Source organism: Eulemur rufifrons, unplaced genomic scaffold, assembly GCF_041146395.1.
Source record: "Eulemur rufifrons isolate Redbay unplaced genomic scaffold, OSU_ERuf_1 scaffold_84, whole genome shotgun sequence".
NCBI classification, from domain to species: domain Eukaryota; kingdom Metazoa; phylum Chordata; class Mammalia; order Primates; family Lemuridae; genus Eulemur; species Eulemur rufifrons.
In genome coordinates, this window is record NW_027182866.1 from 530,803 (window position 1) to 556,306 (window position 25,504).

The 25,504-nt window shown below is 56.5% G+C and overlaps 2 protein-coding genes across 4 annotated transcripts; one reads left to right on the forward strand and one right to left on the reverse strand.

The window, feature by feature from the left end:
- The first annotated feature begins 696 nt into the window (after positions 1 to 696).
- On the forward strand, positions 697 to 3,103 carry MMP23B (matrix metallopeptidase 23B). The gene is made up of 8 exons (XM_069464722.1): positions 697 to 904; positions 1,292 to 1,422; positions 1,502 to 1,641; positions 1,706 to 1,873; positions 2,248 to 2,412; positions 2,496 to 2,606; positions 2,698 to 2,824; positions 2,922 to 3,103. The coding sequence occupies exons 1-8, from the start codon at positions 758 to 760 to the stop codon at positions 3,094 to 3,096; spliced, it is 1,164 nt and encodes a 387-aa protein (XP_069320823.1). The 5' UTR covers positions 697 to 757; the 3' UTR covers positions 3,097 to 3,103.
- Positions 3,104 to 3,992: 889 nt separating this feature from the next.
- On the reverse strand, positions 3,993 to 24,064 carry LOC138379590 (cyclin-dependent kinase 11B). Of its 3 annotated transcripts, none has more exons than XM_069464690.1 (20): positions 24,051 to 24,064; positions 22,982 to 23,105; positions 21,731 to 21,846; positions 20,339 to 20,436; positions 17,783 to 17,921; positions 13,473 to 13,609; positions 9,945 to 10,067; positions 9,500 to 9,595; positions 9,242 to 9,397; positions 8,723 to 8,788; positions 7,910 to 8,085; positions 7,070 to 7,160; positions 6,071 to 6,192; positions 5,847 to 5,952; positions 5,499 to 5,620; positions 5,271 to 5,378; positions 5,047 to 5,163; positions 4,696 to 4,844; positions 4,331 to 4,520; positions 3,993 to 4,253 (listed from the first exon to the last, which is right to left on the reverse strand). In XM_069464690.1, exons 2-20 carry the CDS (start codon positions 23,090 to 23,092, stop codon positions 4,161 to 4,163), a joined length of 2,316 nt encoding a protein of 771 aa, XP_069320791.1. In that variant the 5' UTR covers positions 23,093 to 23,105; positions 24,051 to 24,064; the 3' UTR covers positions 3,993 to 4,160. The 3 variants fall into 3 exon arrangements, with proteins under 3 accessions (XP_069320791.1, XP_069320790.1, XP_069320792.1); XM_069464689.1 differs by having other exon boundaries at positions 3,994 to 4,253; positions 20,309 to 20,436; XM_069464691.1 differs by lacking the exon at positions 24,051 to 24,064 and adding an exon at positions 22,863 to 22,909 and having other exon boundaries at positions 3,995 to 4,253; positions 20,309 to 20,436; positions 22,982 to 22,998.
- Between the last annotated feature and the right edge of the window lie 1,440 nt (positions 24,065 to 25,504).

The following is a 25,504-nucleotide window of genomic DNA, read 5'->3' on the forward strand; positions in this document are numbered from 1 at the left end:
CCCCACTCCCAGGACCTCTCCCCTGTCTGTCGTCAACTCGGGGATTCCGGGTCCCTACACACCCCCAACACCCCCCCTTCCCGCGCTGCCCCCTGCGGGGTCCCAGCAGAGCCAAGCCCCGCCACTTCCCCGCTCTCCGCGGGACCCCTGCAGGTGCCCTCCCTCCTGCACCCAACCTAGCGCCTCTGCGACCCTTCCCCGCCACACGTGCCCCTTCCCTGCTCCCCTTCAGCCGCCGCATACTCACTGCCACGTCCCCTTCCCGCCGCGTCCCTCCCCTCTCGCTGGGACAATCAGGCCAGTGCACCCGGGGAGACAGAAGCTCAGCTAGTTGGGGGGATTCCGTTTGGGAAAAAAAGCCACCGGGTTGTTCAGCCCCCGCCGAGCTTGGGAGCCCACCTGACTACCCTTCCGTGGCCCGCGCCCCTGGCGCCCGCCCCTCCCCGCGGCCTGGGGCCCTCTCCGTCCGCCGCTCAGGCGACCCCGCCCAGCCGGCTACGCCCAGGCCCCTGCCACCGACCCCGGCCCTGCGACCCCGCGCCCCGGCCGGAGGCGGCGGGCTGCTCCCCGCGCGGTCGGTCGGGCCAGCTGGTTCCCTTCAGGGGCGGCCCCCCCGCCCCCCTCCCGCTGTAACCCGAGCCGCCCGCCGCTGCCTCCCCTCCCGCTCCTTGGCGGCAGCGACCGCGGCGGCGGCTCCTCGGCCGAGTCCCCCAGCCGCGCTGCCCCATGCGGCCCTGAGCCCCGCAGCGAGTCCACTATGGGCCGCGGGACCTGTGTCCCCACGAGGGGTGGCGTCCAGGGCCGCTGGCTGGGAGCCACGCTGGGCGCCCTGTGCCTCCTGCCCGCCCTGGTGCTGCTGGCCCGGCTGGGCGCCCCGGCGGTGCGGGCCTGGAGCGCGGCGCAGGTGAGCAGCGGGTGGGGAGGCCAGGTGCGGTCTGTGGTCTGCGGCCCCCATGGGCGTGTCCGTGCCCGTGGGGCGGGGTGTCTGTGGGTCTGCATGCGAGTCCCCAGAGCGGAGGGTCCAAGCGTCTGTGTCCAGGGGTTGGGAGAGGTGGGAGCCAGCGCATCTCAGTCCAGCTCCTTGAACTTGCCTTGTTTTCAGTAACTTTTTTCTCAGGTAAAAAAGCAACTCGGGATAGAAAACCAGAAGACACACAGACAAAAAGAGGGAACGCCAACACCCTCCCCCGCCCCTGGGCACCCCCCTTTCCTTCCAGCGCGAGTTGACACCATTTTCTGGGCTTGGGGACTGCCCCTCCTGCCTCCCCACACTTACCTCCCTGCCTTGAAGGGAGACGTCACTGCACGGGGCCCCGGAGCAGTCCCCGCCACCCAGGTCCCAGCCCCACTGGTCCCCCGCAGACGCCGCTACACGCTGACCCCGGCCAGGCTGCGCTGGGACCACTTCAACCTCACCTACAGGTGCGGCCTGGCCTTGGGCGAGGGGGCGTGGCCACCGCCTGGCCACCGCCCTGACCTTGCCCCTTGCCCTTTGCCCCAGGATCCTTTCTTTCCCGCGGAACCTGCTGAGCCCCCGTGAGACCCGGCGGGGCCTGGCAGCCGCCTTCCGCATGTGGAGCGACGTGTCCCCCTTCAGCTTCCGCGAAGTGGCCCCTGAGCAGCCCAGCGACCTGCGCATAGGTGGGCCCCCGCCCCCGCCCCCGCCCGGCCGTGCGGGCCGCGCGCTCAGCCTGTGCTCCCGCAGGCTTCTACCCGGTCAACCACACGGACTGCCTGGTCTCCGCACTGCACCACTGCTTCGATGGCCCCACGGGGGAGCTGGCCCACGCCTTCTTCCCCCCGCACGGCGGCATCCACTTCGACAACAGCGAGTACTGGGTTCTGGGCCCCACGCGCTACAGCTGGAAGAAAGGTGACCCGCCGGCCTGGCTGTCCGGGGGGCTCTCGTTCTCTGCGCCACGGTGGGCTGCAGCGGGAGGGACTGGCGGGGTGGTGGCCGCTATGGGTCGAGCGGGCAAGGGGTGCGTGTGGAGCCCACAGGCCTGGGTCCCGGCAGCCCAGAACCCCCCTCCCTGCCCCCCACGCCGCCGCCGCGGAGAGGGAGCTGGATGGAGCCGCATTCCTGGGGGCCGAGCTCACCGCCCGGGCCCTGAACATTCTTATCTTCCCGGGCTGCGGCCAGGGCGGCTCCGCTGCTGAACTCCAGCAGATGTGCCGCCTCGGGGAGCAGGGGGAGCGGAGGGGCTGGGCCGGGGGCTCTGAGACGCTGACCCGCGGGGCCCGCAGGCGTGTGGCTCACAGACCTGGTGCACGTGGCGGCCCACGAGATCGGCCACGCGCTGGGCCTGATGCACTCACAGCACGGCCGGGCACTCATGCACCTCAACGCCACGCTGCGCGGCTGGAAGGCGCTGTCGCAGGACGAGCTGTGGGGGCTGCACCGGCTCTACGGTGAGGCCCTCTGTCAGGCGGGGGGCCGAGGGGGCAGGGGTGGGGGTGCCCGTGCGGCCCTGAGCCTGGCCCCCTCCCTGCAGGCTGCCTGGACCGGCTGCTCGTGTGCGAGTCCTGGGCACGGAGGGGCCTCTGTGACGCCCGCCAGCGGCTCATGAAGAGGCTCTGCCCCAGCAGCTGCGACTTCTGCTACGGTGCGGCCCGGGGCGGGGCCAGGGCAGGGGCTACTTGGGCAGGGTCTGGGTTGGGGGGACGCTGACCTGGCACCCCCCCCTCCCCAAGCAGAATTCCCCTTCCCCACGGTGGCCGCCACCCCACCGCCCCCCAGGACCAAAACCAAGCTGGTGCCTGAGGGCAGGAACGTCACCTTCCGCTGTGGCCAGAAGATCCTCCACAAGAAAGGCAAAGTGTAGTGAGTGGCCGGGGTGGCGGGAGGGGGGGTTCTCCTCGGGCTGGGGGGGCCGGGGCCTGGGGGCGGGGCAGTGCCTGCAGGAGCCCCTCCCCCACAGCTGGTACAAGGACCAGGAGCCCCTGGAGTTCTCCTACCCAGGCTACCTGGCACTGGGCGAGGCACACCTGAGCATCATCGCCAACGCCGTCAACGAGGGCACCTACACGTGTGTGGTGCGCCGGCACCAGCGTGTGCTCACGACCTACTCCTGGCGTGTCCGTGTGAGGAGCTGAGCTCTCGGAGCCCCGCTGGGCGGCAGGCCCGGCTGATAAAGCACTTTCTCTCTGATGTCTCTGCGCCCTTTCTTGGGAGGGTGGCGGGCAGCAGGTGGGGAGGTGGCCCCCACCCAGGCTGTCCCCCTGGATGTGAGGAGCCTCAGGGCCGGGACATCCCTCTTCCCCAGTCCCTGGGGGTGAGGATGCAGCCGACAGGTGAGAGGGGCTTTGCCAAGGTGGTGTCTGAGAGGCGGTGGCACCCACAGGCCCTCGAGCCAGTGGGGCATCACTGGGCCAGCCCAGGTTCTGCTCAGAGAGGGGTGAGGCAAGGAGGGCTTCCTGGAGGCAGCTGGGCCGGCCTGGAAGAGGGGGGCAGCTGTGCCTCCAGGGCCGTCTGTGAGGGCGTGTGAACAGGGCCGGGGTACCAGCGTGGGCAGTGGTGGAGGCCCCCAGGTGGGTGCTAAGCAGTCCTGCTGCTGCCTGAGACCGACGTCCCGCTCAGCCAGGCGAGGGGTGGGGGTAAGAGCCCCAGGGCTGAGCCCTGTCACCCACCCATCCTCGTCCCCCAGAACATGGGTGGCCTGTGGCTCCCTCCACGGCCTGCCTCTGTGACCCAGCCTGGGGCCAGCCCACCTAAGCACACATCAGAGCTTTCCTCCAAGAATATTTTACTACATTTTAAAACTTCTAACAACCTCATGTATAAAAACTCCCATGGCCGCGGCTGCCGCACACCAGGCCTGAGGCTGGGGGAGGGCGGGAGGCTGCTTGTCCCCTGCAGAAACTGGTCTCCGGCCATGAGGATTAAAAAACACACCCAACCCGGTTCTGTTCCACGCCTCGGCCCAGCCGCCCTGTACATTCCTTCTGGCGAGTCACCTATCTGTGAAACACACAGCTGCTCCTTCCACAAAGAAAATGTGATTTAATTCTACAAATTTACAAACCAACATAATATAAAAACAAAATGTGGAAAACAAACAATGCAAGGAGTTTGAAAACTTGGGTGTCCCTGTGTCCACGCTGGGCCGGGCTGGGCCGATCCCCGCTGCGGCCAGGGCACCGCCGGCCAGCTCTGCCCTTCAGAACTTGAGGCTGAAGCCGGGGCCGGCGGCCGAGGCGCCCTGGTTGGTGGTGGTGAGGTGGAAGCCTGTCTCCTTCAGGTCATCGTCACCCTGGAAGGGGGTTGGGCACCGTGAGGACCCTGCCCAGCCAGCCCCGCCCCGGCGACCCCCGCCTGCCCGGGCCTCACCAGCTGGCTGTAGCCCAGGCCTCCTTCCGGGGGCCGCGGGCTGGTGCCCCGCTTCACCCGCTGCTGCTCGCTCTTGGCGGGCCACGTGGGGAACATGGAGGGCTCGATGGGGAGGGGGGTCTCTCGGAAATACTCGTGCTTGAGGCCGTCCTCGGCGTTGATCCTCCTCCCAGGGAAGTAGGTCAGGAACCTGGGGGAACACGGCATCTGGTGCCCGGCTGCAGCCAGGCCTGCCCCCGCCCAGCCTCTACGGTTCCCTAAGCAGGGGGCGAGGGGAGCCGGGAGGCCAGCACGGGGCTGGGGCTCTGGTGGTTGCAGAGACCCTGACACCCCGGCCTGCCCCGCCAGGCAGCGCAGAGACTCACTTGTTCATGAGGTCGAAGCCCTGGTCGGAGAGCAGAGCCCCGAAGCGCTTGCGCAGGTTGTTGTAGGGGTACTCGCTGAAGGTCATCTTCTTGACTGCCGGCAGGTCGTTGTAGCCGGGCCAGATTTTCTCACTGGGGGTCCCCAAGTCCTGAAAGACAAGGACGTCTGAAGCAGCCACGCCTCCTCCGGACGCAACACATGGCACAGGTGCCAACAGCTGTATCACGGTCAAGGAGACAAGCCAGGGTCACACCTCAGCCCTGGCCCCGTTCCCTGAGCAGCCAGCGCGACCCGGCAGGGCGCTGGGAGGGGCCCAGCGTCCACAGAGGGACGGCCCGGCCCCAGCTCACCTTGAACACCTTGTTGATCTGGTCGATCTCCGACTTCCCAGGGAACAGCGGCTTCTGGGTCAGCAGCTCCCCGAAGATGCAGCCCACAGACCACATGTCCACGGCGGTGGAGTACTCCTGAGCGCAGGAGACACAGCTCAGGGGGGCCGGCCATGCCGCCCCCCGGCGTCAGGCTGCCGGTGTGTGGCCCGAGCAGGGAGGGAGGTGCCCGGACCCCGACTCACCTTGGCACCGAGCAGTAGCTCGGGGGCGCGGTACCACAGGGTCACCACGACGGGGGTGTAGGCCTTCAGAGGGGACCCGTACTCCCGCGCCAGCCCGAAGTCTCCCACCTGTGAGGACAGAGGGCCGGGCTGTGGGCAGAGCCCGGGCGCAGGTGGGCTGGCCCCGTGATGCCCCACTGGCTCGTGGGCCTGTGGGTGCCACCGCCTCCCCCCGGCCCTGTGGCTCACCTTGAGGATGCCGGCGTGGCTCAGCAGCAGGTTGGACGTCTTGAGGTCGCGGTGCAGGATCCAGTTGTCATGCAGGTGCTTCACCCCACGCAACAGCTGGATCATCAGGGTCTTTACCTCCCCTGGGACAGCGGTGGGTCACAGGCGTGCCCCAGCCTCCAGAATGCCCTCAGAGCCCGCACGGGGCCCGGGTCCCAAGAGCCGTCTGCCGGAGGCTTCTAAGGACATTTATCCCAGGAGGCTTCAGCCCAGCGTGGCCCTCACACACGCCAGCGCAAGTGTCACCGGCATTGCTACAGGGACGCTGCCCCCACCCTTGCTCGCAGCCCCGGGCCGCGGCGTCCGTACCTGGCAGGAAGGGCTGCTTCATGGTCTCCATGAGGCTCTTGAGGTCGTGCTCCACGTAGTTCATCACGATGTAGATCTTGTCCATGTTGCTGCCCACCACGATCTCCTGCGCAGGACGCAGGCCTGGGTGCCGGGCACGGCCTCCAGTCCCCCGCCCACCCCCGCCGGGGCCCCAGGGGACGGGAGGACCCGCGGACGACCGCAGCACAGGCCGCGCGGCTCACCCTGACGGTGACGATGTTGGGGTGCTGGGCCTTGAGGATGGTGTTGATCTCCCGCAGCGACGTGATGGGGAAGCCCTCCTTCTCCTTCTCCATCTTCAGCCGCTTCAGGGCCACGATCTCATCTGCGGAGACACAGGTTGAAGACAGACACGGAGAAAACCTTCCTGCGCAAACTCGTGCAGAGCTTGCCAAAGCTCCTGTCGTCTGGCAGAGATCCTGCCTCACGTGAGCACAAGAACATGGCCCCAGCAGCTCGAGGCCCATCTCCGCATTCACCTACACGCCTGCCGTGACTATGGGGACCGCAGGTCTCCGTGCCGCTGACTTCCCCACAGGGACACCTCAGTGCCGGGGCATCCAGCCCACACACCGCTCGGGAGCATCGCCCGACACCGCTGGGCAGGGACACGCACCGGGCGCAGTGCCAGCCACGACCTTCACACCGGCCCCTCCCGCAGGACACCTCCCCCTCCTGGCCCATCTCCCCCGTGGGGGGCACTGCCACCGTCAGAGTGAGTAGCACAGCTCCAGGGCCTGGCTGACCTCTGGCCTCTGCAGGTGCTGAGGGGTCCAAACTCCAAATAGCTGCTCAGGTGAGGCATGACCTGGTGCCGGGCAAGTATGGGGCGGCCTGAGGCCCAGGAAGGGTGGGGGGGACTCAAAATCCAAGGGAGCTGCGCGGATGCGAATCCACGTTCAGCAACCTCGTGCCGGAGGTGTGTGGGCTGCAGGCACCAACCGGCTGCAGCCGGATCCCAGCCTGTGGCTCCCTGTCCCTGCCAGGGGCTGGCCGGTCAGCCAGGGAACCTCCCACAAGGGGCTTCGAGTGGGACTCGCCCACTAGGGCTGCACTTGCACCCCTCTGACCACGGCGTCTCAGGAGCCTTCCCGTCCGAGGACAGGCCAGAGCCGGCCCGCTGACCAGGCTGGGCTCTCTGGGCCACCCGGTCCCAGCCGCCCGTCTCCCTGCCCGTGGGACTGCGCCGGGGCTCCGCCCACCTGTCTTCTTGTCTTTTGCTCTGTACACCACCCCGTAGGTGCCTTCCTCGATCCTGTTGAGGCACTGGAACTCCTCCACGCTCCGGCAGCCCTGGGGGGAGGCCCAGCGTGAGGGCTCGGCCACCCGAGGGACATTGCCCTCTGCACGCAGCAGGTGCACAGCACGACCTCCTGACGCCCTCGGAGGGCACAGGGCGAGGGCAGGTGGGAGGGGCGAGCTCTGCGGCATCTCAGCGCGGAAGCACCTCCCTAGAGTGGGCGTGGCCCCTGCTGGCACTGAGGACAGGCCCCGCCCTCTACGGAGCAGCCTGGCACCCCCGCACCCGCGGTGCCCTCCCCCCGGCCCCCCGTGGGCCCTGAAGCTGGCGCACAGGGCAGGAGTCGCCCACTGGGCTGCGCGGCTCTAAAGCGCCATCCGGGAGGGGCTGACCCAGCACAGGCCACTCGGCTGGAGCCTGCCGGGTCTCCCGGAGAGAACCTTCCAGCCCTGGGTGCCGCGCCCATTCCCAGCGCTGCCCTCCAGCCCTGTGCGGCGGCAGTGATGAGGGGGCCTTGGTGCCCACCTGACCCACCCACCCGTGCAGGGCCACGCGGAGGGCCTGGGAGGGCGGCTGAGCACAGGCCTCCGCAGAAACAGCCGCAGACCCCCCGCCCCACACCACTCCCGCCCTGGGGGCTGCTGGCTGCAGTCGCCTCCTGCACTGCACAGGGGCCCAGCAGCCCCTCAGGCGAGACCCAGGCCTGGAGTCCAGGCTTCTGCTCTTAGCCACCTGCCCCGACTCGTCACCAAGCCAGCAGCAGGCCCTGGGGGCGAGGGGGGGCGAGGGGTGGGGGCCTGACCTGCAGGGCCGGCAGGTACTTGGGCAGCTCCTGCTTGAGCTCAATGGGCGACAGGGCCGGGGAGTCGGGCACGTAGTCTCCCTCCGTCAGCGCACTGCTCTGCGGGCTGCCCTCACCCATGTCCTCCTCCCCTTCTTCGCTCTCCCCGGAGTCTCGGTCAAATCGTGACTCTGGAACTTTAAAAGTTAAGCTGAGTACGGAGCCAGGACTGGGCAGGCGTCACCAACCCTCGTCCTGCTCGGGGGCACAGAGCGCCCACACACAGGACGGCCACGTGGCCTGCAGGACACCTCTTCAGCTCAGGGCGCCGTGCTGGGCTCCTGACTCCTGCACGCAGGGCTCGGCGGTCAGGGGTCCCGGCAGGCTCGGCCGAGACGGCCACTGACAGGGTGGCCGAGCTCTGAAACTGTGCACAGTGCCATGCAGACGGTGTGCTTGGGATGCACGTCCCTCAGGCCAAGGACAAAGCCTGGATGCCCGACGGAGGCCATGCCAGGCCTGCCCTCCCAGGGACAGGCCGTGCCACCAGACCCGGCTTCTGCTCCAAGGACCAGAGCTGAAGTGGCATTTCGCAGCTGCCTCAGTGTCCCAGTCTGGCACATGCTCAGAGGAGGACCTGCAGTTTAAACTGTTCCTTGCTATGTAACATTGGTCCTTGGACAGGACCAGGACAAGAACTCACTGTGGCTTCTGGGGAGGCCCGGGGGCTCGCGGTGTGCCACCTGCCTGGTGGTCTCTCTAGACAAGGAGAGACACCGCGGCACATCCCCACCCCAGCACGAGGAAGAGGAACCGCTACGGGAGACCGCTTACCGACCAAGAGATGGTTCTCGCTCTCTCGCTCCTCGTCCTCACTCACTTCTTCCTCACTCACTTCCTCTGCAAAAGGAACAGGCGTGCTCAGCCCAGCACTGCGCTGCTAGTCTAGGGACCGCTGGACCCCGGCACAAGCAGACTGGGGAGGTCAGCGCCAGCAAGATGAGCTCTAAACCGTCACTTTGGGGTTCTGTGCGAGTCCCAGATGGTGAGGGATTTTCAACTTGGACAACTTGGAAATATTCTTTTTTTTTGGAGACAGAGTCTCGCTCTGTTGCCCGGGCTAGAGTGCCGTGGCATCAGCCTCGCTCACAGCAACCTCAGACTCCTGGGCTCAAGTGATCCTCCTGCCTCGGCCTCCCGGAGTGTTGGGATTACAGGCGTGAGCCACCGTGCTCAGCCCTGGAAATATTCTTAGACTCAAATCACTTTTCCACAGTTTCTAACCACTCTACGGTAAATACGTAACGTGTTCACGATCAAATCAGAACAATCATGGCCCCACACATCCCTCACCTGCCGACTGTTCCGACGCCTCCTCGGAGTTGCTCCCAGTTTCTTCCTCCTCTTCTTCCTCTTCCTCCTCCTCCTCCTCCGATTCTTCACTGGTGCTCCCCTCCTCCTCCTCCTCTTCCTCCTCCTCTTCCTCCTCAGAACCTGAGCCCGATTCCGCTGTTGGGAGAAGGCAGAGCCGGAAGGTAAACCTTGGCGGGCCGCGGGGCTGCAGGCGAGGCCCGGGCTGGGAGAACCGGGACGTGAGGAAGACTCCGGTACCTGAGGAGGACTCCGCCGAGCTGGTCTTCCTCTCGCTGTCGCTGACGTCCTGCAGGTCGGACAGCAGGTCTCTTTCTTCCATTTTCTCTTCTTTTACTTATGGAAAAAACATCAAAGGTGAATCTGGGGAAATGTTTTAAAATAAACAAGATACCACCACCCCCAAATTAGATGGTGTATTTCACATGACGATTAACCTCACTTTGTATGAAAATAGCTCATCCACCTCCGGTTACCCGGAAGAGCACCCCTGAGAAGGACCCCAGGTTTCCGCTGGCGGATCCGGGACCTGACTGCCCACAAAGGTCAGGCTCTCTGGTCACACGAGCCCTTCGCCAGCACATCCGTTTTGTTGTGCAAACGAAACTATTTAGGCTTCCCTTCGAATCATTTTACAAATCGCTGAAGGAAGTGCTTATGCTCAGAACACCCGGCAAACACTCACCGGGCTTCCGGCTGTCTCCCAGCTCGAAGCGCTCCCTGGGCGGCCGGAGGGGGCTGCGGCTCCAGTGGCTGGCCTTGCCCTTGTCGCCGTAGTCCTCCCGCAGGGCGCGGTGATGTGCCGAACCTGGCGCACACAGGACAGCGTGGGAGACGGCGCCAGCGGCACTGTCGTTCCCAAAGCCCCAGCCGGGGGCAGCTGCCACAGCCACAGCACCAACACGGCGCCACAGCACGGGGTCAGGAGGGCACGGGGTCAGAGCCCCAGGAGCCCGCGGAGAAAAAGCCCCCACTTGGAGGCTGTGAGCTGGCCCTGAAGACCAAGGCGGACCTTCTAGACCGATCTTCGCCGGTCAGAAAGGAAGAGGTGGGGGAGGAACGTGGACAGATGGAGCAGGAAGCGGTAGGAACCGGTCCCCTAGCCACACAGCAAGTGCAGTGGCAGAGTCAGTCTGAGGTGACTGTTTGGGACTCTGCGGTCTACCGCAGGTTTGCAGCTTCCAAGGCAAGGCCTGAGGAGTAAACCGTGGTTAATTCTGGGCAACGTCGCCTCTTAGCGCAGTGGCAGCTACACGGCACGCACCCCCGGCCCTGTGGCTGGCAGCTGTGCACACGGTTCTGGAGCGGCTCGCACAGAGCTCGCTGGAGCCGGGCGGCACAGGGGACCCTGCCCCGTGAACGCGGGCACCTGAGCTCTGACCGCCGCTGCCCATCCAGAGGCGCAGAGGCAGCGCCCTGCCTCCCCCCTCCCGCTACATGACCTTCCTGGCATCTGGCGGCCGCACCCTTCCCTCCTTCGTTTTTCCCTTTCCCCTTTTGGGAGCCGGACAGTTAGGGACAAGGATGTTAAAAAACAGCAGGACATATGAGCAAATCAGAAGGAGACTGCACATGCCCAGGGACAGGTGCAGGCTGAGAAAAACCCGCGAAGATTTTCAGTGTACACCTCAGTTGCTCACCCGCCCAGGACACCAGGACAGCCACCGACACTCAAACAATAACCGCAGCAACGAAGTAGCAAACCCTGCGGCTCAGAGGGAATCGCACTGTGAGAACCAAATGTCTAGGTTTTGACAAAAAATCACGAGACATACAAAGAAACAGGAAAGTATGTCCCATTCAAAGGGGGGAAAAAACGGGCCGGGCGTGGTGGCTCACGCCTGTAATCCTAGCACTCTGGGAGGCCGAGGCGGGTGGATCGCTCGAGGTCAGGAGTTCGAGACCAGCCTGAGCAAGAGTGAGACCCCGTCTCTACTAAAAAATAGAAAGAAATTATATGGACAACTAAAATATACATATACAAAAAATTAGCCGGGCATGGTGGCACATGCCTGTAGTCCCAGCTACTCGGGAGGCTGAGGCAGTAGGATCGCTGAAGCCCAGGAGTTTGAGGTTGCTGTGAGCTAGACTGATGCCACGGCACTCACTCTAGCCCGGGCAACAGAGTGAGACTCTGTCTCAAAAAAAAAAAAAAAAAAAAAAAAAAAAAAAAAAAAAACAAAGGGGGGAAAAAAACGCCATAAACTGTCCCGGAAAAAAGATCTGAGGGCAGATCGCCTATGCCTAAAAAATGACTTTAAAATAATTGTCTTAAAGGTGCTCAGAGAACTAAAGTAAGATGTGGAAAAAGTAAATAATGTATAACAAAATGGAAATATCAATAAACAGACAAAATCTAAAAAGAAACCAAAGAGAGGTGGGGCGCAGCCGTGCACCTGTAGTTCCAGGTACTCGGGAGGCTGGGGCAGGATTCCTTGAGCCCCGGAGTTGGAGGCTGCGGTGAGCTGTGATGACACCCCTGCACTACAGCCTGGGAGACAGGGCAAGACCCTGTCTCAAAAAAAAAAAAAAAAGAAAAAGAAAAAAAGAAAACCAAAAATAAATCCGAAATAAAAAATTCATTAGAGGGGATTCAAAGGCAGATTTGAGCAGATAGAAGAAAGAATCAGTGAACTTGAAAATAGGCCAATGGAAATAATTGAGTCTGAGGAACAGAAAGAAGATTGAAGAAAAGTGCGCAGAGCTTCAGGGGTCTCTGGGACACCATCAAATGGACCAGACCTAGGCATCGAGTGCGTCCAGGAAGAAGGAAAAGGAAAAGGGGCAAAGAGAATATCTGAAGAAGTAAACTTCCCAAATTCGAAGACAGACACGAACATAACCACGAAGCTCAATGAACTCCAAGACCCACCCGTGGCATAATACAATCGAACTGCAAAAGCGAGAGACAAACAATCTGGAAAACAGCAAGAGAAGTGACTTGTCACACAGGAGGGAACCTCAGCAAGATTATCAGCACATTTCTTAGTAAAAACACTGGAGGCCTGAGATATGTCCAAAGTGCTAAAATTTAAAAAAAATACAAACACACACAAAAAAATCCTGTCAACCCTGAATCCTACATCGCAACAAACTGTCCTTTAAAAGTGAGAGAGAGGCCAGGCGCGGTGGCTCATGCCTGGAATCCCAGCACTCTGGGAGACTGGGGCGAGAGGATCGTTTGAGGTCAGGAGTTTGAGACCAGCCTGAGCAAGAGCGAGACCCTGTCTCCACTAAAAATAGAAAAAAATTAGCTGGGCAACTAAAACTAGAAGCAAAAAATTAGCCGGGCATGGTGGCACATGCCTGTAGTCGCAGCTACTCGGGAGGCTGAGGCAGGAGGATCGCTTGAGCCCAGGAGTTTGAGGTTGCTGTGAGCGAGGCTGACGCCACGGCACTCACTCTAGCCCAGGCAACAGAGTGAGACTGTCTCAAAACAAACAAACAAACAAATAAAAGTGACAGAGAAATTAAGACATTCTCAGATAAACAAACATGGAGGGGGTTCGTTACCACTAGACGTACCCTGCAAGAAACGCTGGAGGAAGCCTTGGCTCCCACAGAGACAGAGAGCAGGGTGGGGGCTGCCGGGGTTTAGGGAAGGGGGTGGGGAGTTTTGTTTTGCGGGGCAGTTTCAGTCTGGCGAGAGGGGGGTGGTGGTGATGGCACAACACCGTGAAGGCGCCTCGCGGCACCGAACTGTACACTTAAAAATAGTTAAGATGTTAGCCGGGCATGGTGGCACACGCCTGTAGTCCCAGCTACTCGGGAGGCTGAGGCAGGAGGATCGCTTGAGCCCAGGAGTTGGAGGTTGCTGTGAGCTAGGCTGACGCCACGGCACTTACTCTAGCCTGGGCAACAAAGCGAGACTCTGTCTCAAAAAAAAAAATTAAAAAAAAAAAAGTTAAGATGGTAAATTTTATATTTCTTTTATTACAGTTTTTAAAATTGGAACTAGAAAAACACAAAGGGCAAGGAAAAGTACAGAAGCCAAGAATCTACCTCTTAAACCCGCACCTGCCCAGCACCTGGCCAGGCTGCAGCCCCGGTCCCTGCTCCGGGACACGTGCCCCAGGCCCGCGCCCTCACGCTGCCTCCCGGCGTCCCGCTGCGCTCAGGCAGGGCTGGCGCATCTGTCTGGCGCGATTCCCCGTGTCAGCCCTGGAATCGCGTCACCCACAGGGGAGCAGCGCGGGCAGAGGCCCCCACTCACCTTCCCTGCGGGCCTCGCGCTCCTTGCGCCGCTCCTCGGCCCGCCGCTCGCGCTCCTTCTGCTCCCGCTGCTCTTTCTGCTGCTCGCGCAGCTTGCGCTCCCGCTCTCGCTTCCTTTCCAGCTGCTCCAGGCGATCCCTGGAAGAAGCAGAGGCCACCCCAGACAGAAAGCTTTCTTTTCACCCCATGGTTTTTGCTCAAATTTATAAACTATGTTCAAACCATAAACGGCTTTTTTTTTCTTCCTTAATTGCCCAGCTCCAGGGAGCAGCTCTGCTGTTATTTGGTGTTTTGTCTTCTGTTTTTTAATAAACAAACAGAGTCTCGCTCTGTTGCCCAGGCTGGAGTGCGGGGGCGTCACCACAGCTCACTGCAGCCTCCAACCCCTGGGCTCAAGTGATCCTCCTGCCTCAGCCTCCTGAGTCACTGGGACTACAGACAAGTGCCACCACACCCAGCCAATTTTCAAATTTTTTGTAGAGATGAGGTCTTGCTATGTTACCCAGGCTGGTCTTGAATTCCTGGCCTCAAGTGATCCTCCCACCTCAGCCTCCCAAAGCGCTGGGATCACAGGCGTGAACCACCGGACCTGGCCCCAAAATGGCTTTAAAAATAGAAGATACATACATGCCTCTCAAGCACTTCTCCTAAAGAGCCCAACAGAATAAAATCAAGTACTGGCTACAGGAGAGAATCACCTGTTAGAAACAAAAACACCTACTGGTTCTAGCCCACGTCTGTGAAGTAGCCACACTAGAACACCTCCGGAATTTACCTAAGTCCGTGTGAGAACCCATTTTAAATCCAAACTGACAGCGAGAAAAACGTGGGCAGGCTACAGCAGGGGGCAGGGGAGCCTGCTGCGGAGGTGGCCCTGCGGCCCCAGGGCTGACCCTCCTGAATGGGCCCCAAGCCACCTCCACCACGTGGCAAGAATGTGACGCAGCAAACGCCAGTCACCGGAGCACGTGTCACGGCAACGTCAAGTGGCCGAATAGCTAAAAGTGATCTGTTAGACTTAACCAACTCCTCACTTCCTGTAAAGTCGCACACCGCCTGGAAAATACACGCTTTCAACAGGCATGCTCACACACGCGGGGAACGGACAGACGCGAGAGGTCTAAGCGACGGCACCGCACCAGTGCTAGCCTGTCGGGCGCTGCCGCTGGGGGCGGCTGCGAGGGGCTCTGGGGTTCTAGGGGCTATTTCGCAAGTTCCCGTGAGTCCAAAACTACTTCAAAATAAAAGGTGCAGCACAACTGACATATAAAATTTAACCACTGAACTCAACGATTTCTAGTAACTTTACGCAGCCAGGAGCTGGTTTAGAACATCTCCCACGTGCTCATCTGCAGCCTGCTTGGCTCCCCCGCAGGCCACCTGTCATGTGCTTGCATCTTCCGGGCCTTTCTTCGGCTGGCCCTGGGTCGGGTTCGTGTTCCTCTTTCTAGTTTCTTCGAGTGAAAGCCAGGTCACTAACATGACAACTTCCTTTTCTGATGTAAGTACGGATTTAGCTGCATCCCTAAATGTTGAGACATCGTTTTCGTTTTCATTTAGTTCAAAATATTTCCTACTTTTCCTTATAATTATTCTTTAAGCCATGGGTTACTCGGAAACGGGCCGCCAAGTTTCCCGTGGTGAAAGGGCAGGCTCTGTGTGACTCCACCTTTTCCAGCTTGAGATTCGCTGCGTGGCCTGACTCGCGAGCCGCCTTGGGAGACGCCTGAGCTGCAGTGTGGCCGTAACGGGTGTGTCCCCTGCAGTTACGGTGGCGCGTTGTATACTGTTTTTAAGATACAGGGTCTTGTTACGTTGCCCAGGCTGCTCTCGAACTCCTGGGCACGAGCATCCTCCTGCGCCAGCCTCCCGAGCAGCTGGGACTACAGGCGCCACCACCACATTGGTCTGAAAGGCTGTATTTATGTCAGTCAGATGGAGTTGGTTGATAACATTTTACAAATTTTCCATGTCATTGCTGATTACCCCTAGTTATTCTATGAACACAGTACTGACATTTCCAACTGTAACTGATGAATTATCTCTTTCTTTCAATTCTTTCTTTTTTCTTTTTGAGATAGGGTCTTGCTGTCGCCCAGGCTGGAGTGCAGTGGTGTCATTACAGCTCACTGCAGCCTCCAACTCCCAGGCTCAAACGATCCTCCTACCTGAGCCTCCCAAGTAGCTGGGACGATAGGCGTGCACTACCACAGCTGGGTAATTTTAAAACTTTTTGTATAGACAGGGTCTCACTATGTTGCCCAGGCTCATTTCAAACTTCTGGCCTCAAATGATCCTCCCACCTTGGCCTCCCAGATTATAAAGTCATGAGCCACCATAGCAGCCATGACTGTTCTTATCCATGGTGTCCGGCTGCTTTTCGGGGGAGAGGACGGGCTGATGTTTATTTTTTTTCTTTTAAGAGACAGAGTCTCCCTATGCCGCCTAGGCGGGCCTTGAACACCTGGGCTCAAGGGATGCTCCCACCTCAGCTTCCCGAGTAGCTGGAACCACAGATAAATGCCACGCGCCCAGCCTCAGCCAGTATGCCCAACATGTACCTTTTGCTCCTCCCTTCCCTGCTTTCACCTTTGGGAAAACTGTATAGAAGCCCAAATTTCACCTGCCAACCTCCACTTGTACACAAGCCCTCCCTCTCACGGGAGCAGGCACATGCAGTGCCTGGCAAACACGGCGTTTCGCAGCCTAACAGGAAGGTGGACACGCAACGCTTCCCTCACCTCCCCATGGCCTCAACGCCGCCCACACCCTCAGCAGCAGAAAGAACCAACGCTCCTCTCCCACTTCCTCACACGCTCCGTGCTCAGCCCTGGCCGCCGGGAAGGGTCAATGCCCCGTCCTGGCTCAGGCTCCTCCCTTCCCGGCGGCGGGCCAGCTCCAGGCCTTCTCCGGGCACGGCCTCCATGCAGAGCACTCACATCCAGCCTGTGTCCCCTTTCCTGGGCGACAGAGAACAGACCGGGGCTAACAGAGGCTCCCTCCTGGAAGTCAGAACTCACAAAGCGGCCCTAGGGCACCAACGCCTAGGAGTCCAGCGTCCCAGTTTCCAGACTGCCTCAAGGTCTTTGGGGCTCCTTTCTTGTCCTTTTTTGTTATCTGAAAGGCCCAGAGTCTACTTCTGATGTGACGCAGGGAACCCTCAGCAGTCTGTTTCCTCAGTCTTCCTGGCCTAGACAGCCACAACAGTCTGACACAGAGATGCTCAGTGACCAGCCCCGGACAGGTGACGGCTCACCCGCACCACAGACGTCACTTGTGCACTGGGTCAGAATTTATGCACCTGGACTTGGCTGACTTTCTCCGAGATGACTCCACTCTTGGCTACAGCCCGAACACAACACACACTGAACCTGTGACGACCTCACCAGGCCCCAGAGGAGGCCCCTCCCCCGCCACCCTGACGCCCAGGGCATCCCCTCTCCTCCTCCCTGCGACCAGCTCACAGGTCTCAGGATTGTTTCTCTCCACAGAGCTCTTTCCGTCTCCCCTGTTCCGTGTCTGCCTCGGCCTCCGTTTCCTCACCCTGAACTCCCATCGGCAACGCCCCTCCCTGCCGACCCCTCTCACGCTGACGCTGTCTGTGGCACGAGTTAGGTCCCAGCTCAGTCTGGCTGCTGACGGCCTCCCCACCAGCCTCCGTGCTCCTCCTCCCCACCAGCCTCCATCCTCCTCTTCTTCCCCACTAGCCTCCGTGCTCCTCCTCCCCACCAGCCTCCATCCTCCTCTTCCCCCCCACCAGCCTCCGTCCTCCTCCTCCTCCCCACCAGCCTCCGTCCTCCTCTTCCTCCCCACCAGCCTCCAGCCTCCTCCTCCTCCCCCCCAGCCTCCATCCTCCTCCTCCCCCCTCCAGCCTCCATCCTCCTCCTCCCACCAGCCTCCATCCTCCTCCTCCTCCCCCCTCCACCAGTCTCCATCCATCACCTCTCCCCGACTAGCCTCCCCACACAGACTTCTAATCCCGCCATTATCCCCTCTCAACCAATCCACACACATTTCTGACTCCCAGATACAGTAAAAACTTACTTCCTTCAGGACAATTCTCTTGGTTAACACCTCCCAGCGGTTGCGGAAGGATGTTCTGATGACCCTGCCACAGGCCTGCTGCCCTCCTCCTGCCTCCACGGCACCCTGCACCCCAGCTCCCCGTCGGAGCCCCCGACACCGCACCCCAGCTCCCCGTCGGAGCCCCCGGCACCGCACCCCAGCTCCCCGTCGGAGCCCCCGACACCGCACCCCAGCTCCCCGTCGGAGCCCCCGACACCGCACCCCAGCTCCCCGTCGGGCCCTCACCTCTCCCTCCGCGAGTGCTCCCTGGCCAGCTCCCTCCGCTTCTGCCGCTCCCACTCCCGGCGGGCCTTGTCCTGCTCCTCGCGGTGTCGCTTCCGACGCTCGTGCTCGCGCTCCTTCTCCTTCACTCTCGCGTGCTTCCCTAGCCAGAGACAGGGCCACGCAGGGAAGCTTAACTCCCCAAAATGCAACTTGAAAATCAGATCAAGTCAAGAAGAGAAGAAATATTTAAGTAACGACTTGAACAATCGTGATTTTATGTTAAATAAAAGAACCCCAAAATATAAAGCTCTATGCAGTGAGCTCCCAATTATGAAAAACAAAAGAAATATGGCTATCACTGAATAGCAGAACTGTGATTTTCATCTTTTTTTAAAATTTTGTGGACTGAATAAACTACGATCAGAATATATTAGTTTCATAATTAAACAAAAATCACTATTCATAAAGAACACAGAACAAAGCCTTGCTATTAGTGGGCTTGTACACCATGTTCTGAAACCACGTTAACTGACCTGTGTCGTCAGGTAACGATGAGATCTAAATCGGGCCCCAGGGCTGGTTCTCCCAGTACCCTAAGAACCTCTTGATATCGGTATGTTATCAAACCACCAGCTAAGCCAAACCCAGTATTTGAACTTCAACAAATTCCTGTCTTTTGGTGTTTTTCCCCATACTTGTTGAATTAAGGTAATTTTATATGTACACAAACTACTCTAAAATAACATAACATGGGAGAAAAAACATCAGAAGAAAAATCAAATAGCTATTCTCAATGATTAAGTCATTAAATATGAAACGTCTGATTTCAGATAAAAAGTGTAGTTTAGTACATCTCGAACAAGATGCAGTACAGTTATTAAAAGTCTGCGCCTAAACTGTTGACACAGTTTTCCTATCTTAACAGTAGCTTGTTCATGCCAGTAGCCAAGAAGCCTGGAGAGCAAGTGGCAGTGAAATCTCGAAAGGTGTTTTCCACAGCTTGTTGTGACTTGAGTATTTTTCCTTGCAAGAAGTGGTCCAAAGCCTGGAAGAAGTGGGAGTCAGTTGGTGCAAGGTCTGGTGAGTGTGGTGGATGACAAGAGCTTCCCAGTCCAGCCTCTGTAATTTGAGCAACGTCGTTTGTGCCACATGTGGTCGAGCATTATCTTATAAGAGGATTGGCCTGTCTGTTGACCGATCGCAGCTGCTTAATCACAAACATCCTCATCATTTTGTCCAGTTGGTAGCGGGAGATACCCACTATGATTGACTGAGCAGGTTTCGCAAAGCTGTGGTGGACAACACCAGCGCTGGACCACCAAATACACAGCATTAGATTTTTTGATGAGTATTAGGTTTTGGACCACGCTCTGGCACTTCATCTTCATCCAATCATTGTACCAAATGCTTCAATTGTCAAAAAGAATCCATTTTTTTCATCACATGTAACAATACAGTATAGAAATGGTTCATCTTTATGTCGTGACAGTGAAGTGACAATTTCTCTTCTGATGCTCATTTAATTCATGCAGAACCCATCTATCCAGCTTCTTTACCTTGCCCATTTGTTTCAATGGTCCAATATTGTTGCAATAGTAACGTCAGACCCTGCTGCTAATTCACGTGTAGGTTGAGATGGATTCGCTTCCGCTACAGCTTTTCAGCTCATCATTATCCACCTTGGTCTCAGGTCGCCCACGTGGCTCATTTTCAAGACTAAAATCACAACAGAACTTCTCAAACCATCAACGTACTGTGAGTTCACTAGCCACATCCTTCCCAAACACTTCGTTGATATTTTGAGCTGTCTGCGTTGCACTGGTTCCACAACAGAACTTGTATTTGAAAATAACATGAATTTTTGACTTATCCATGGTTTCACAAAAATTGCTCTAAAAAAATGAAAGATAATCACAAACTAAAATATTCGTTTGAAAGACTGAGGATGGGCCGGGCATGGTGGCTCACGCCTGTAATCCTAGCACTCTGGGAGGCCGAGGCGGGAGAATCACTCGAAGTCAGGAGTTCGAGACCAGCCTGAGCAAGAGCGAGACTTCGTCTCTACTAAATTAGAAAGAAATTATATGGACAATTAAAAATATATACAGAAAAAATTAGCCGGGCATGGTGGTGCACGCCTGTAGTCCCAGCTACTCGGGAGGCTGAGGCAGGAGGATCGCTTGAGCCCAGGAGTTTGAGGTTGCTGTGAGCTAGGCTGACACCACAGCACTCTAGCCCGGGCAACAGAGCGAGACTCTGTCTCAAACAAAAAAAAAAAAAGAAAGAAACATTGAGGATGATGTTCCTTCACAGTTAACATAAAACAAGAAGTGTCAAAGTGAAATGTCAGAGATATCGACTGTCAAATTGAGTGCTTAAGGAAATCAGACATTTCATTCTTAATAACCTAACACAATAAACTTATGCTTTTAGCTAAAATTTTCTTCCTCTTCTTTTTCAACTGTGCTCTGGGCAACGTAGTAGATTCTGAAATAGGAAACAAACCACACTTAAATATGGTATCAAAGAAAACAAATACTTCTGTACCTCCTTCTGCTGAATGGCTACGATGCCTACGTTTCTCTTTTCTCTTTTCATCTTTTCTGTGATGAGCTTTTTCTTTCCGAGACATTTGCTGTGGTGGTTTGATAGCCAAGGAATCATCTTCCTCTCCTCTGAAATAAGACAAGAGCCCCAGTCACACTTGAGCAAGAGGGAAGGAGCACCGGGGTATTATGAAGTTTTCTCCAACACAGAGAAGTGCAGAATTCAGAACTGGAATAAAGCTGAACCTGAACAGAACCATCATTTCAAAAATTATGTTAATTCTGGCCAGGCACAGTGGCTCACACCTGTAATCCTAGCACTCTGGGAGGCCGAGGCAGGAGGATCGCTCGAGGTCAGGAGTTTGAGATCAGTCTGAGCAACTGCAAGACCCTGTCTCTACTAAAAATAGAAAGAAATTAGCTGGACAACTAAAAATATGCAGAAAAAAATTAGCCAGACACAGTGGCACATTCCTGTAGTCCCAGCTACTCGGGAGGCTGAGGCAGGAGGATTGCTTGAGCCCAGGAGTTTGAGGTTGCTGTGAGCTAGGCTGACACCACGGCACTCACTCTAGCCCGGGCAACAGAGCGAGACTCTGTCTCAAAAAAAGAAAAAAAAAAAAAGACTGAAACAAAAATTATGTTAATTCTGAAACTTAAGCCATCTTAAGATTTAGATAAAAAAACCCATGTGGTATGTGGAAAAAAATGCCTTTCTGAGGACCTTTAGCACGTTCATTTTGTGATTGTGGTGACAGTTTCACAGACTTGTAAAAATGTGTCAAACTGCACACTATAAATACAGACATAGCTCATTTTATCATTTATACTTTAATAAAGCTATTAAAAAAGATCCTGTAATTTTATCAACCTTATGATCTCAAAACATCATTTAGCAATATCTTCAACTTATTTCTGTATCATGAAAATCCTGGAAAAGTCACACCCTGAGCTTCTCAGGACAAACATTCTACCTTAATTTCTGGTTGTGTTTCCTTTAACTATCCAACAATGGATATGAGAAGAAATTCACGGCACAGGAAGAAAGAACACACAGGTCTCAGCATGAACGTTTCTGATAAGCAGCCCCTCTCTGGCATCTTTCTGCATTCTACTTTGGTTTATCTCTGCAAAATCTTAGCGAATAATTTTATTAATCATTGTAACATATGGCAAATTTACATAAATGGTGCTAGCCTGACTGAACCGTCACAAAGAAAAGAATACATGGTCACTCAGTCTTTTCATAAGAAGAGGGGTGAAGGGGACAAGGTGACAACTGACACCACGTGAGAGTCAATCACAACTGTGCAGTAACCCTAAAGTCACGACTATACATTTGTGAAGGTGACACTGAGAAAGAGCAGCTGGGACCCCCACTGTGTGGAGCACCCCGGCTGTCCTCTCAGGCTTGATCTCCCACCTGTCTTCCATGGAGTCCTCTCTTCTGTATGGCGAGTTCCTTATAGTGATCTCCATGCGGTGATCTCTCAGCTCCCCCTCTTCAAGGGAATCCCTCTTGGAATCCCGGTCATCAGACTAAGAAGCAAAGAGAAAGTTAATCAATTTTCTTATAAATAAAAGTGTTTTTAAAGATAATCAAACCTTGCCAACATCCAAAAACAAATCTTCATATACACTCTGAATGGACCAATGCTATAAAATATAAAAAAATTTCCATTCAAATCCCTTGACATTAAAAATTGTAACTCTCTGAAACCCAAAACCTAGATGTAAAGTTTAAAACTAGCATATATGACAAAAAAACATTAAACTCTTATGCCGATATGTTAGTTGCTTATATGAGCCATAAATGAGCCTTAAGGCATATTTTAGACACCAAATTCTCTGTGATACCTCATATAGTACAGGCAAACCTTGCAGATATTGCGGGTTTGGTTCCAGACCACCACGAGAAAGCAAATACTGTGATAAAGGGAGTCACAAAAATTTGGTTTCCCAGTGCACATGTTTACAGGATACTATAGTCTATTACGTGTGTAACAGCTTTATGTCTAAAAAAACAGCGTACGTACCTTAATTAAAAAACACTTTGTTGCTAAAAATGCTAGCAAAATGAGCCCATGCTGTCAGAAAAATGGTGCTGACAGACTTGTCGGCACAGGGTTGCCATTGACCTTCAACTTTGAGAAACACAACATCTGGGAAGCGCAATACAGCGAGGTATGCCTGCACTTCAAACCATCTGTTACGAACCTCAGCAGAAGAGGTACTTTTGCCAATGCCTCTTACAAATTACCAAAAAGTTTTTCCGAGTGTGTTATTATACAAACCAAAAAAGATATAAAACATGTGTATTAATTTCAAAGCAAGTTCCCACTATATTAAAAATACTTGGAAATGGTATTATGAATATACTAATAATGAAATGAGAAAAATTAGTCCAATTGTACTAATGACTTTAGGTTCAGAATATTTTACTCTTCACGTAGACGTTCATCTAGATACAGCTTTAGTGTGTTAACAATCTGCCTGCAATGTCAACTGAGTATTTGGATTTTTTGGTTAATTTTTAGAATAGATTTTGGGCTCACCTGTGACATTTGGAAGTACAAAAGAACTTCACCGAAGAAGCGTTGTTCTAATGGAAAAACGAGGGCAAAGAAATTAAATCTCCTTTAAGAAAACCACTTACTTAAAAAACATGGCTTACATTTTTTAAGCGTTTAATCTCTGCTTTCTCCTCTTGTTCCTTCCTTCGTTTCTTTTCCTGAAGAATTTCATCTAAAGTTTTCACTTTCCAAGAGTCCTTTTCATCACCCATTTGAGTTAAAACACTGCAAAAAGAAAAATAATTCAAGCTACATCAGACACAACAAGCTAAGGTTTAGCGCTCTGTTGTCTGTGGACACTTAAGCCTAGTCACTTCTGAGTGCTTCAGAGTAAGTTCTCAGGAGTGAAGAATGAAGAGTTCTAAGCCAGGAGAGGTGGTGCACTTCTGCAGTCCCGGCTACTCGGGAGGCTCAGGTGGGAGGAGCACTTGAGTACAGGAGTTCCAGGCTGTAGTGCGCTACCATGGCGTCTGGGAATAGCCACTGCACTCCAGCCTGGGCAACACAGCGACACCCCGGCTCTTAAAAACAAACAAACAAAAAAAAGAACAGAGTGATGTGTTCTGAAAAATGACTGCTTGGCAGCAAATCTCTCTTCTGTCATTCCTGTATGGTCTTGGGTAACTCACTTCACCTCAGTTTACTTTCCTGCAAAATGGAAATACCACCACCTACGTGACAGTATTGTTCGAGGATTAAGGGAAGTCATCCACATAGAGGCTCTTAGCTTAGTGCCTAGCAGTGATCAAGCAAACCTTCTGCTGTCAAGGGACTCTATTAGAGAGACAACTTGAGCCAAATGAAGTCACCGGGACAGTGGACAGCTACAACTTCCGTCACAGGGTACAGGGGAAGCCTGGGGGTGAGAGATGCCGCGAGAAGGTGCGCTTGCTAACAAGACCCCCCGGCCCAGGTGCTCGGCTCCTACTTTCTTGGGTTCAGTCAGGCAAACGTGAGGCTCAGCCCGGCAGGGGCTGGCTCCATGGAGCGCCTGTGCCCGCCTCCTGCTCCACCCGAAGTTCCTCCCGGGACGACACCGGACCGGGCACCGAGGAGGTCGTTCGCCCCCGGCCCCACGCCCGCCCCCGCCCGGAGGCCTGGCCGGATGTGAGGCCTCGGGTGAGCAGGGCCCGCCGCGCTCCCACGCCGGGCCGCCCAGCCGCTACTCACCCCTGCGCCGCCGCCGCCGCCGCTGCCGCCGGTCCCGGAGCCAGAGAAGAAACAGCGCCCGGCGCGCGCCAGGAGTGTCGTCACTTCCTACGTTGGCGCGGGATGATGACGAAAGAGGAAGGGTGGTCTCTAGTTCAGGACTCGAGAAGAGACAGCGACCAACGCGCTCCCTTTGCCTTCCTGCGTCGGCGCGGGCCGATGACGCGAGGACAGCGCGGCCTCGAGTCCCGGACTCAACGAGAAACGGAGTCCGCAGGCACTTCCGGCTTCGGCGCTGGCTGCTGACGCAAGAGCCGGAGCGCCGGGGCGGAGCGACTTCTGCCGTGGGAGATCCAGCCCGACCCCGGAGGCCGGACTGACGTCTCAGGCTGTCGGGCCCGTCGCCGGTGGCCTGACGCCCGCCGGCCCCTTCGCCGCAGCGCCAGGCCCCCGCCCGCGGCGGACAGGCCCGCCCTGGAGCGCGACTCCGGCCCGTCCCGGCCTCCGCCCACCGTCCCGCTCGCTACGCCCGGGGGGCTCGCGCGGGGCTGCGCGCTCAGCGCCCCGTAGAGCACCGGCCCGGCGCCCGGCCCCGCCGAACTCGGACATTTCAGACGAGAGCAAAGTCTCGCCAGGGCAGGTGGAGCTCTACGGTGACATTTAAGCTGATGCTATGGCAGCGGTTGAGTAAGCAGACCCACTGGGTAAGGTTTTTAAGGATCCAACCCCGGAGACCTCACTTCGAACCTGTGAAGTCAGAACCTCCCGGGAGAGACTGAAAAACGAATAATTCCCCTTCCATATGTCACGTTATCCTGTGGACTTACAAAAAACAGTCGCAGAAAAATAAACATTCTGAATCTTAGGGAAGAGGCCATGAAAGATAACAGCCATCCACATTTACCGGGTTTGAAATGGGAAAATGCCTAAGAATGTGACAAGACATTGACCAGGGCATAAAAAAGGGAAGGGATATTGGATTTTTTTTTTTTTCATCCCAGAACATGCTGCTTACTTTGTGTATCTAATCTCTTATTTTGCTTTCTGAGTTCTTGGTAACTGGGAAAACCTTCATTTCCCCCCCTCCTTTTGTGAAAGTTGTCAGTACAAAAATGGAGAACAGAGGCCATGAAGGAAGGGCCCTCTTGCTGGCTCCTGTGCTGGCGACAGGAACAGCCACGGAGGACTTTCCCAATTGGAACTTTCTGGTTAAGCCTCTTCTGTAAAGACCCTCTCCTAGAGGCAGCCAGTGCCACCAATGAACAAATGTCACTGCCTGCAATAAGCCCCTAGAGCCGTTGGTCTTTGTTTCAAAACAGCTTATGTGGACTTCTTTCTGCCTGTAAAAGCTTCCTCTTACCCCAAACCCTTTGGATGACCCTGTGGTCCACCATCACATGTGTACACCAGATTGCAGTCCCCTACTGTTCCTCCATAAACCCTTGTTTCTGAAAGTTGGTCTCCACATTGCTCGA